The sequence below is a fragment of the Dromiciops gliroides genome, chromosome 4 (assembly GCF_019393635.1).
Source record: "Dromiciops gliroides isolate mDroGli1 chromosome 4, mDroGli1.pri, whole genome shotgun sequence".
Lineage (NCBI taxonomy): Eukaryota > Metazoa > Chordata > Mammalia > Microbiotheria > Microbiotheriidae > Dromiciops > Dromiciops gliroides.
This window is the reverse complement of record NC_057864.1, coordinates 270,542,638-270,555,105: the sequence shown is the minus strand read 5'-3', so window position 1 is coordinate 270,555,105 and position 12,468 is coordinate 270,542,638. Positions and strand designations below refer to the sequence as shown.

Below are 12,468 nucleotides of genomic sequence, written 5' to 3'. Positions count from 1 at the left end.
ACAATTTAAAGTCATAGAACACAGAATGGGTGTTCTGATTCTTATCTCTGAACAAAAGTTTGAAGCTAGATAAGGTTGAATGTCCTTTAGATTATTGTATATAGAATTTGGTCTGAAAGGGGATTGCTCCCTGAGGGTTTGTGTGTAGGTAAAGGGTGGTTATCTGTTGCTGGAAACCAAGCTTGAGGATCCCTCATTGCCTCTGAGGCATTCCCCCAATGAACTGATCATCATCTTTCAGGACTGTGTGCGTGGGGTGACACAGGTGCAGCCCACAGTGACCAGCATCTTCTCCAGTTGGAAGGAAGTGGAGCAGTTTGGGAACTGTCTGCGGAGGACCAAGATCTCCTGCTGGATTTCAACAGAGTTCATGTGGTGGTCCACTTTTCCCTCAGCATTGATGCAGCCGGAGTGACGGCACTTAGCCTCCCAGATTGTTCGGGGTAGTCTGTTGGCATCCTCATTAGGACTAGAGGAGAAAAAAAAAAGAGAGATGTGATTGCTTGGGGAAGCATAAAAATGATGAGAATGGGAACACAAAAGGGGAAGATTTTTTCACAGGGAAAAATTCCAGACACTGGAAGTTTCTAATAATTTGTAGAAAATGTTGTTGAGGTATTACTTTAAAACGGTCTTAGTAAGTTTCTGCATGATGAAGAACACCATCCATTTTCTCTACTACTATTCCATAGTGCCCTAGAGAGATAAAATGTACCTAAGCCAGGAGGGCAGCCAGTTGGTGCAGTAGATAAAGTGCTGGCCCTGGATTCAGGAGGACCTGAGTTCAAATGCAGCCTCAGACACTTGACACTAGCTGTGTGACCCTGGGCAAGTCACTTAATCCTCATTGACCCACAAAAAAAAAAAAGTACCTAAGCCACAGTAGTAGGAATTTAAGTTAGATAGATACAAAGGATATTTTCACAGTGGCTAGAGCACCAGGCCTGGAGTCAAGAAGGCTTATCCTCCTGACTTCAAATCTGACCTCAGGTTCCTAAAAGCTACAAGACCCTTCCAAGTCTCTTAACCCTGTTTGCCTCAGTTTCCTCATCTATAAAATGAGCTGGAGAAAGAAATGGCAAACCACTCCAGGATCTTTGCCAAGAAAACTGCAAATGGGATCACAAAGAATCAGGCATGATTGAAAAATGACCAAACAATAACAATAACAATAATTGTTAGATAGTAAAAAAGAGACAAAGGAGAGAGTGAAACACTTCTCTGTGGAGTATTTTAGGTTTAGGATGGATATTCATCTGATTGGTGAAATGTCTTCTTTGAGACAAGGGGAATGAACCAATGATCCTATCAATTCTAGAATCATAGAATCCTTCCTAAAGTTACACAGTTGGTAGCAGAAGTGACACTTGAATGAAGGTCTTCTGACTCACAATTTGGTTCTCTTTCTACTAAACATGCTGCCTCAAGTCATCTCATTTTCTCTGAGGCAGGATTCATGGGAAGTTGCTGAGAATAGGCTGAATACTGTAGAACTCTTTGCACTCTACAATGCTTTCCCCTTTCTCCTCTCCAAAGAGCATGCAATATAGTATTTTGCAGTTTCCAACTGTTTATCTCATAATGCCCTTATGAAGTAGGGGCAAGCACTGCTGTTCTCATCTTATAGAAAAAAAAAAAGAGGCTCAGAGAGGTAAAGTAATTTATTGGCTGAGGAGCACACAGCTAGTAAGATCCCAGACTTTGAGCTTTTGATTCCAGGACACATATGTTTATTCTGCACCAGTAGAAGGGCCTTAGGAATGCCACATTTCTTTAAGACTTTAAAACTTAAAAGAAGTGAAGTGGCATAGTCGATAGAATGCTGGACCTAGAGTCAGGAAGATCCGAGTTCAAATTCTGCTTCAAAACTTACTAGCTGCATCACCCTGAGCAGGTCTGCCTGCCTTAGTTTCCTTATCTATAAAATGGGGGAAATAATAGCATCTACCTCTTAGGGTCATTGCAAGGATAAAACGAGATAACATGTAAAGAACTTTCCAAACCTTTAAATGCTTATCTAAATGCTGGTGATTATTAAAGCTGCCTCCCCATCCTCTCCACCAATAGCTCCTTGTGGAAGGCAGTGAAGTTATTTGGCCCATTTTTTTTACAGAGGAAGCTCATATAGTATTGTTCATGTGAAATATGGCTGATTGAATTGTTTCACCTGTTTTCAGTTGTCAGCTATAAGGGCAGCTCAAGGAAGAAGTAAGCAAGGTCTCTTGTGATTCTGCAAATGGTACAGTGCAATCTCCACTCTTAGATGAAAGCAATGTGTTCGGTATAAGATCAGGGATCACTCTCACTTGGGGGTTATGGTGCTACTTACAACATATCCCAAGGAGAGGTGGAGCGCTTCTTGTAATCAGGGGACATCTTCGAGCCTGGGTTCCGGTTAATGATATTCATGCTGATCTTCACGTTCTGATAAGAGTCGTTCCTTTCGGCTTTGGGGCAGCCTGATCTCTTTGGCATTGAGACTGCGGTTTTCATCATGAACATCAGAATCAGCAACAGCAGCAGTGACTTGAACTGGAGGAGGAAAAAGGAAGGGAAGTGTGTGAAAGAGGGGGTATATAAGTGAATTAAAAAACCCCAAACAAAGCCTTTAAGCTCAACAAAATACTAACATACTACAAACTTCCCTTTATCCTAGTGATGACATCTAGTCATTAATTTGTCCTGGTGGTTAAATTACTTCTGAATCACAATAGCTTATGGTTTCTATTACATTCCAAGGTTTGCAAAGCTTTTTCTTTACCAGATCCCTCTGAAAAGGATGTTCAGGTAATAGAGGTTCAAAGGGCTTAAGCAAATTTTCTGTGGTTATACAGCTAGTGTGTATCAGAGCTTGATCTCCTCAAACCCTGGCTCCTGACTCCAAGTCTTGTGCTCATTCCATTATACTTCACCTGAGTCTTTCCCTAGGGATTTCTCATGTGCATATGTACAGTACAAAGAAAATTGAGTGGGAGAGAGCAGTAACAACTTAGTGGGTTGGGGATGGTTCGCTGAGGAGGTAAAAGTGAACAGGTGAGCTCAGGAGATTCCTATGTTGCACCTTAAGGAAAATCAGGTTTCTGAGATGTAGCGATGAAGAGGGAGTTCATTCTAGGCATGGAGAATAGCTTGTGCCAGTGCATGGAAGTGAGCAATAAAGTATCAACTTCAGGGAACTAATTTTTATCTATTTTACCCAATGAATCGAACACCGAACCTTACCTAGCTATTTGGAATTTGAATACGTATGTGGGAACACACAACCATACATCCATTTTGTTAGAATATGAATGTTTGTTGTGTTAAAAATACAATGGAAGGGGGCAGCTAGGTGGTGCAGTGGATAGAGCACTGGCCCTGGATTCAGGAGGACCTGAGTTCAAATCCAGTCTCAGACACTTGACACTAGCTGTGTGACCCTGGGCAAGTCACTTAACCCCCATTGCCCCACCCCCCAAATGCCTTTAAAAAAGAATACAATGGAAGAGGATAGAAAGCTCGGAAGGGAACACATCAAAGACCCTTTTTAGATAGGATGACCCACTTTAAAGGCAAGCACAACCACAGGAATAACATATTAAAGTTCTCTTTTCAACCAGAGAACAAGATACTGCAAAGTGATATGACACATCCCATGTGGTTTAGCTTAGCTATGAGTCTCTTTCAGTTTTAATCTAATTTTTCATGTTGACCATTATTTCGTCAAGATAGCTTACAACCCTCTGCATTTCCCATCCAAAGTATATGTTATTCTTTCATCTCCCATAGAAAACAGTCAATATTCTTGCATACCCGGTCTAGAAGTATTTTCTGGGCCTTCCCAAAGAAAGACATTCAGGTTATCGCTGTACTCACCAATGACAAGATGCTCAGAGAAGACATGGTAGCCTCTCTTCCACAGTCTGGGATTGATGGGTATGTGTCTGCTGAGAGGTTTGGCGATGTGTAGCGCTGTCATTTCACCTTGGCTTTTTATAGCATTTCACTCTCCTTACCTGCTGTCTGTGGTTAGGCTGACGATGATATTTGCTTAAAAATTCCATCTGCTAAGCAGGTCAAATCATATATGATGGAAACAAATTGTTTGCCCTGAGTAATACATATAGTAACCAACGTGATCATTTGCAGACCAGGGAGGGACCAATAGAAATAATTTATTCCATCCTCTTTTTTTTTTTTTTGCATGTGATGAGAGCAAGACTAAGTGTAATAAAATGATATCCTTTAATCACCACTAATATTTTTATGTCACTCTAAAGTTTATTAAATGTTTTCTCTTGTTATAGCCATGGTGAATAGTTGGTGCAAGTTTGGAAAGAGCATGGGACTTGGTATCAGGAGAGATCTGGATTTGAATCTCGGCTCTGACACTAACTTGTATTGTGATGTCAGGCAAGTAAATTAACCTCTCAAAGCCTTAGTTTTTTTATCTGTAATTTGGGGACAGTGATGCTCATACTACCCAGATCTCATTTAGTGTTATTATAAGGGAAATGCATTGTAAAGTTTAAAAGCTTATTGTCTTTTTTTATATAAATGAGGAAACTCAAGGCACAGAATGGATGTTACTTAGCATCCTGGGATTAAGAGTTGGAGGAGGTCTTAGAGATAATCTGTTCCAATTCCTATAATTGATAGATTAGAGAAGACTTCCTAGATCAATATACTGTATCTTTTCCATTAAAATATGACGCCTCTCTGTATCTATGGTCAGAGAGCCCAGGTCTCTGGACTCCCAGGGTAATTCTTGTATGGCTGGATCCCCTCTAATGCATAAGACAGAGCCAGCTAGATGGCTCAATGGATAGAGCACTGGTCCTAGAATCAGGAAGACCTGACTTCAAATCTGGCCTCAGACACTTCCTAGCTGTGCGACCCTGGGCAAATCATTTAACCTCTGTTTGTCTTCAATCCACTAAAGAAGGAAATGGCAAACCACTCCAATATCTTCAGCAAGAAAACCTCAATGGACAGTGTGGTCCATGGGGTCATAAAGAGTTGGACAGAACTGAACAACTGAACAGCAACAAACTGTATATTGCACATTTCTACTCAATGATCTCGATTTAAAAAATCTGCTAATTACTTAACCTGCCCTACAAGCTAAGGAACTACTACATACAGTTCTCTGCACAGACTCTTGGTATGGATATATAAAGAGAGTCAGCATAGTAGATAGACAGCTGGCTTTGGATACAGGAAGACTGAGGTTTAAATGCTGGATCGCATACATTCTGATTGTTTTACCTTGGGTAAGTCAATCAAAATGTCAGTGCTCTAGGTAATTCTCTAAGATTAGATAGTCTCCGAGCCAATGCACTTCTGTTGTAAAGCTCTAGGGGTTTTCCTTATTGTGAGTTCCTTATATCAATGAAATTATAGATCTAACAAAAAAGGGAAGACATTCACGTTCTCTATATATGCATAGACCATACTAAAATCTGAAATACATCCACCACTCAAGATCTCCCCCAATGCCTCACTGTGGAGTAAAGAGGTCCCTGGGAGCTCTTGAAGGCAATGCCATGAGGATGCTAGCTTTGGCACACCTGAGGGAGCTGCAAAGGTTTTTTCAATTATATGCCCAATAATAGAGTATATTTCTATTATTTGAGTACCAACTTAGCTAAGGTCAGAGATGCTGATCGACAAGATGGTTCCAGGGTGCAGAATTTTCCAGCTGCAGAACTTTCTAAGACTACCCCTGCCTACATAGAGGGTTTGTAGCACACACACATACACACACACACACACACACACACACACAATGACAGAATCACAGATATTTCAAATATTTTAAAGGATTCACACTTTTTCCATTACATGGGGAAAATAAAATTAGCATGACATGTATGATGCTCAAGATTAGTTGAAAGACCACTGGATTTGGAATCAAGAGACCTGGCTTTCAAATCATGGCTCTGTTCTTTACTACCTAAATGACCTTGGGCAAGTCACTTCCCCTCTGGGGGCCTTAGATTACTTTCATGTAATTTTCCCTGTCACTTTCAGTTCTCAGTCTTGTAATTCCACCTGATCCTTCATAATATCAATTTTTTAAACTTCAACAAACCACAAAGCACATGGGCTCTTCCTGATCTTCTAGAGGGGCTCCCAGTTTCTTCCTGATCAAGAATCAGATCAATGTAATTCAAGAAACATTTCTCAAGAACCTAGTTTCAAGAACTGCCCAAATGAACCAGGCTCTGGAGGCAGTGAAGTAGAATGGAAAGAAACCTGTATGAAAAGTCAGAGCACCTGGACTCATATCCTGATTTTGTCACTTACTAGTTAGGCAACCTTGGACAAGATCACGTAACTTCCCTGGGTTTCAGTTTTCTCACTTTATAAAATGAGGGAGTTGGACAAGATGACCTACCTCTACCTTGGGGAATATAGCATATAAATGAATTAAGCATACTCCAATGAGTATTGATGAAAGAGAGCTATCCCTAACAAATGCTGGGCTCAGGGTAAGCATCCCTTGGGTGGTGGCACCTGAGGTGAAGGAAGGCAAGATTTCTGAAAGGAAAAGGAAGGAGTGTTTCCTAAGTGTATGTAGTATCTAAGAGGCTATTAGAGTAAGACATGAGGAAGCTGGACAAGATGTAGTTCAGGTGAGAGGTGATGATAGCCTTAACTAGTGTTGGCCATGTGAATGCAGAGAAAGGGATGGATGTGAGAGAGGTTGTGGAAGAAGAATCAACCAAACCTGGCAACTCATTGGCTATGGGATGAGAGAGAGGGAGTAATTAGGAATGAGTATGAGATGATGAATCCTGGTGACCAGAGGGATGGTGATGTCTTTAACAGAGATTAGGAATCCTTAAGGAGGAACAAGTTTAAAAAGAAAGAGAATGATTTCTGTTTTGGATATGCTATCCCAATCCCTCACACTCACAACCTAGGTGGTGGCCTCATCCCCTCAATATATCTCACCCCCGCCCCCCCCCCCACCGCCCACCTAAACGAGCTGTTGCCAAGGCCCATCGATTTCACCTTTGAAACATTTCTTGAATTTACCCCTTTCTCTCCTCTAACACTGTCACTACTCTATTACAAGCCCTCATCACCTCACACTTGGATTGTTGCAATTGTCTGCTGGTGGTTCTGCCAGTCACAAGTCTCTCCCCACTCCAATCCATTCTCCATTCAGCCACCAAAGTACAGGTCCAACCACATCACCTCCCTTCTAAATAAACTCTAGTGGCTCCCTTTTGCCTCCATGATTAAATACAAAATGCTCCCTTTGGTGTTCAAAGCCTTGTAAAGAGCTTTTGATAACCTAGCCCTCTCCTATCTTTCCTGGTTTTTGTTTTTGTTTTTTTTTTGCAGGGCAATGAGGGTTAAGTGACTTGCCCAGGGTCACACAGCTAGTAACTGTCAAGTGTCTGAGACTGGATTTGAACTCAGGTCCTCCTGAATCTAGGGCTGGTGCTTTATCCACTGTGCCACCTAACTGCCCCTCCAGTCTTCTTATAGGTTACTCCCTATGACATGCTCTTTGATCACTGACACTAGCCTCCTTGCTATTTCACAAATAAGAAACTCCATATTTCTGATCTAGGTGTTTTCTTTGGCCATCCCCCAAACCTGGAATGGGGTCTCTTCTCTTCTCTGCCTACTGGCTATCCCCAAGCCAGCTGCTTTCATCTGTAGGGGACAAAAATTCTAAGCTATTTAATTTTGTAATTAAGATCTTTGTGGTTCTGTGGTTTGAGAACTCCTTAAGCAATTTTATAAAAACGATGCTTTTGTTGTTGCTAGTCCCCACTTCATTTCCTGGCACAGAAAGCTGATTGTTTACTTTTGGCCAAGTTCTAGCCCTAAGCATCCAGCTTGGCAGTCAACAATCATTTAGTTCTCTGGTTTCTTATTATATACTTGTTTATATCTAGAACATTTTTCTACACTAGGCACAAAAACAATTAAGGGGTCACTGGCAGAGGACAGCAAATGTAGGAGGGGGTATTGACCACTGAGAACATCTGGGCAGTGGGCCTGTATGAGAACTATGACAGGGAGGGCATCCCCTGACTTCTACCCTTGGAAGAATTGGGGCTGAGGTGGGTCCCTGGATTCTGGGAGTTCTTGCCTGTGAATAATTGCTTTGTATAGAAGTACCTGGCTGATGAAACTCAAGATGAGATGTGAAGATGGTAATTGCCAAGGGGAGACAGTCACTTGACATGGGGCAAAGCTCCATTAGCCCCCTGTTAATCTTTACTCTTGCGCCTAAGGTGAAGTAGAGTTATTTATGCTGTGAGGGCATTTATAGAATCTTTTCTAATGTGAGGCCATTTTGGGGTCATTTATTGGATTATTCATTTTCAGAATGTTCTAATTAGATGAATACTTACTGAAGTTGGGATGGAGGTGGCCACATAACTCCCTTATCATTTAGAATTTGGCTTTCTCCCTAAAAGCTGGCCAAAGGCGCTCCCTTCTCAGCTCTGCTTTTTGGTAAGGTTTTTGTCAGATTACAGCTAGGTGACATAATGGATAAAGTTTTGGAATTGGAGATAGCAAGACATGAGTTCAGATCCTGTCTCATTCACAACTTATTAGCTGTGTGAACCCAAACAAATAGCTTCTTTTTGCTTGTTTCTTAATTTATAAAATGAAACAATAATAGCACCTACCTCACAGGACTGGTGTGAGGATCAAATGAGACGGAATGTGTTATGCATTTTGAAAACCATAAAGAGACATATAAATATTACCTTGTATTTGAGGAAAACAAATTTTTAAAAAAGTTTGGCCATCTGCCATGTTGGTCAAATATGATTTTTAAAAAAATATCTTGGTAGATTCCTAATTTAATTCAATCAATCAATAAACTATGTCCTTGAAAATGGTTCAGATAGTGGCTTGTATGAACCCAATTTCCACCTATGAAAAGCAGAATTTTCTTTGCCCAAATTGCTGCTGTGAAAAGTGAAACGATGCCTGGAAGGATTGGCTGCGTGAGAAGGAAAACATCATATCAGAAGAGTGTGGCCACAGTCAGTGAGTGTGTTTCCCCAATCCCTCTAAGCATTAACCTCATGGAAACTAACCACGTTACTCTAGCAGTTGGGTATTCTCTTTCCTCTTTTACTGAAACATTGATTTAAAGTGGGTCAGATTGCAAATCTCCACTTTGCCAGGGTGACACTGAGTTAGGTGATGCTAACTTGTGTGACGCTAAGTTGGATGACGTTATGCTGGGTACTGACAGCCTCTGACCCCAGTGGAATCAAGGTCAGTGAGGGACTGAACGGATGTCACCCAAAGTCAAGGTCTAAAATTAAATAGCAAGGAGACTAAACTACCAAATGACAGTAAGTCATGCAGCCTTCATTTAATTTCTTTCTTTTTTTTCCCCTTCTTTTTTTTAAAGCATTTTCAAAGGTAAAAAAGATTTAGGGAATTACAGAATATACTCAAAGGGAAAGACCCAACTTCTGGAACAACTTACTAATGGGTTTTCTCCAGTCAGCTGTGGGCTTAGAAGTATAAGTGTTGGCTGTTGCTGGAATCTTGGTTCCTGAGATACTTTATATGGGTGAGGAAATTTGACTGTATGTACGTGATTCAGTTTTTTTTTTTTTAATATTTATTTATTTGTTAGTGAGGCAATTGGGGTTAAGTGACTTGCCCAGGGTCACACAGCTAGTAAGTGTTAAGTGTCTGAGGCCGGATTTGAACTCAGGTACTCCTGACTCCAGGGCCGGTGCTCTATCCACTGTGCCACCTAGCTGCCCCCGTGATTCAGTTTTTGTCCCTATTTCCCCAGGCCACAAGAGGCAGAGGTAAAGCACAAGATGTATGTGCTCAGATCAGTGAGTATGATGACCTTTTTGAAATCAAAATACCAAGGTATTTAATAATAATAATAATACCTAGCATCTATATAGTGTTTTAAGTTTTGGAAAGTACTTTGCAAAAGTTATCTCATTTGATTCTCATCATCCCCATATTGAACATAGCCAGTAAGTATCTGAGGCAGGATGTGAACTCAGGACTTCTTGACTCCATTCATTTGACTCCATTTTATGTCTGACAGAATATGCCACATTCTGCATCTGTTGCCCTTCACCTCTCTACTGAGATGATGAGTCTTCCTATTTAAGTGGACAGATACTGGATTTGGAGTCAGAAGACATGGCTGGAATTTCAACTCTGATACTTACAATTAGTGCCGCTTCATAAGCCTTCGTGTCTTCATCTTTAAATAGAAGGTATTGGACTAAATGACCTTTAAAGTCTCTTCCGTCTTTAAAATTATGATCCTAATTCTTCTGGGCTCACAGTTGACTAGAGAAAAGATGTTTCAACATCCATTTAGTATGACTTTTTAGAGGGAAAATCGTTGTGTTTGGAGTTAGAAGTCCTGAATTAAAACTCTACCATTACTAACTGTGACTTTGGATAAGTCACTTAATCATAGTTTGGTAGATAGCTTGTTGGACTTGGAAACAAGAAGACCTGGGTTCAAATGCCACCTCTTTAGCTGGGTGACACTGGGCAAGTCCTTTAAACCCTCCAAGCTTCAGCTTCTTTCTTTCTTTCTTTCTTTCTTTCTTTCTTTCTTTCTTTCTTTCTTTCTTTCTTTCTTTCTTTCTTTCTTTCTTTCTTTCTTTCTTTCTTTCTTTCTTCCTTCCTTCCTTCCTTCCTTCCTTCCTTCCTTCCTTTCTTTCTTTCTTTCTTTCTTTCTTTTTTTTTTTGGTGAGGCAATTGGGGTTAAGTGACTTGCCTAGGGTCACACAGCTAGTAAGTGTTAAGTGTCTGAGGTCAGATTTGAACTCAGGTCCTCCTGACTCCAGGGCCAGTGCTCTATCCACTGCACCACCTACCTGCCCCTTAAGCTTCGGTTTCTTAATCTTTAGAATAGCACTTGTCTCACCAGGTAGTTGCCAGGAGCCAATGAGAATACATTCTCTCTCTCTCTCTCTCTCTCTCTCTCTCTCTCTCTCTCTCTCTCTCTCTCTCTCTCTCTCTCTCTCCCTTCCTCCCTCCCTCCCTCTTTCTCTGTCTTTCCATATCTCTTATCTGCAGAGATTGCCCTGAGAATACTGAGATGAATAGTAGGAGTAAAAAGATTGCAGCATATTATCAATTTTGATTTGCAAAGAAGTAGCTTAAAATATATCATTCAAGAAGTTTATAACCAGAAAAGGAAGTACTTAGAAGTAATAGTATTGAGACAGGACAATCAAAGGGCAAAGTTGAATACAAAACTACCCTGAGATAACTACCATGTGGTTAGAAGAGACAGGCTAAATTAATTTCCCATCCTTGTGTGTATCTGCGGGAGCAAATGGATTATGAAGTAATGAGGGAGTAATGTTACTAGGATGTTTTTGTTGCTGATGAGAATTGACCTCAGACTAGTACATACATTTTTTTTTGTTTGTTTTTTTAGCGAGACAATTGGGGTTAAGTGACTTGCCCAGGGTCACACAGCTTGTAAGTGTTAAGTGTCTGAGGCCGGATTTGAACTCAGGTACTCCTGACTCCAGGGCTGGTGCTCTATCCACTGCACCACCTAGCTGCCCATAGTACATAAATTTTGATCTGAGAGTGTTGTGAGACCCCATCCACCTAGGTTTAGTAGTAGAGGGGACAACTAATGAAGATGAAATACTCTCATAACTAGACATTTTCCTTCAGGTTAGCATCAGTTTATTATTAATCAATACTTTAGGTATAGTTGTTCAACCAAATATGAATCAATTAAGCTAAATGTAATATTGTAACCTCAGTAATATTACCTGGTTCTCCAAAAATTGTACTTCCAAGATGAAAGACTGTCAAATGCCTTATTGAAATCAACACACCACACATATGTATGTATAAGTATATATTTGTGTGCGTGTGTGTGTGTGCGTGTGTGTGTGTGTGTGTGTGTGTGTGTGTGTGTGTGTAAGATTTCTTTGATCTATTAGTCTGTTAACCCTATAGAAGAAAAACGGGAAATCAGGCTAATATCCTAATATTCTAAGTGAATGCATGATAGATCCTGGTGATCACCTCTTTCTTTTCTAAATGCTCACAGACCATTTGTTAAATAACCCATTCTAAAATTTTGACAGGATCTTAAAGGTAGACAGTCAATTAATCAATTGAGCAACCAACAAGCATTTATTAAATACTGACTATATTCAGGCACTGTGGGGAGTTGCTTGGGACACAAATTCAATGAATGGAAAGAAAAAACCCTACTCAAGCTAATGGGGATGACAAGTACATATAGAAATATATGCAAAATACATATAGAGTAAATACAAGGCAGTTTAAATGCAAGGTCTTTTGGGAGGGAGTAGATTAGCATTTGGAGGAATACTGGGAAGACTTCATGTAGAAGGTGGTGCTTGAACACAGCAGTTGGTACTTGAAAGAACAAATATTTTCTGAGATAGACATGAGGAGAGAAGTGAGGAGAGATTCCAGACATGGGGAATGGTAAGTGCAAAGGCATTGGGA

General features: G+C 40.5%; 1 protein-coding gene across 1 annotated transcript; it reads right to left on the bottom strand.

Moving 5' to 3' along the window:
• Nucleotides 1–237: 237 nt before the first annotated feature.
• Nucleotides 238–3,882, bottom strand: IL17A (interleukin 17A). Its single transcript, XM_044005623.1, has 3 exons — nt 3,856–3,882; nt 2,330–2,526; nt 238–469 (listed from the first exon to the last, which is right to left on the bottom strand). The coding sequence occupies exons 1-3, from the start codon at nt 3,880–3,882 to the stop codon at nt 238–240; spliced, it is 456 nt and encodes a 151-aa protein (XP_043861558.1).
• Between the last annotated feature and the right edge of the window lie 8,586 nt (nt 3,883–12,468).

What these genes read in the sequence shown, in the direction of transcription:
- IL17A (XM_044005623.1), bottom strand. Translation starts at nt 3,882, where the DNA reads ATGTCTTCTCTGAGCATCTTGTCATTG. An exon ending in CTCTGAGCATCTTGTCATTG is followed by an intron (nt 2,527 to 3,855) that starts GTGAGTACAGCG and finishes CTCCAGTTCAAG; the next exon opens with TCACTGCTGCTGTTGCTGAT. An exon ending in ACCTCTCCTTGGGATATGTT is followed by an intron (nt 470 to 2,329) that starts GTAAGTAGCACC and finishes TTTCTCCTCTAG; the next exon opens with TCCTAATGAGGATGCCAACA.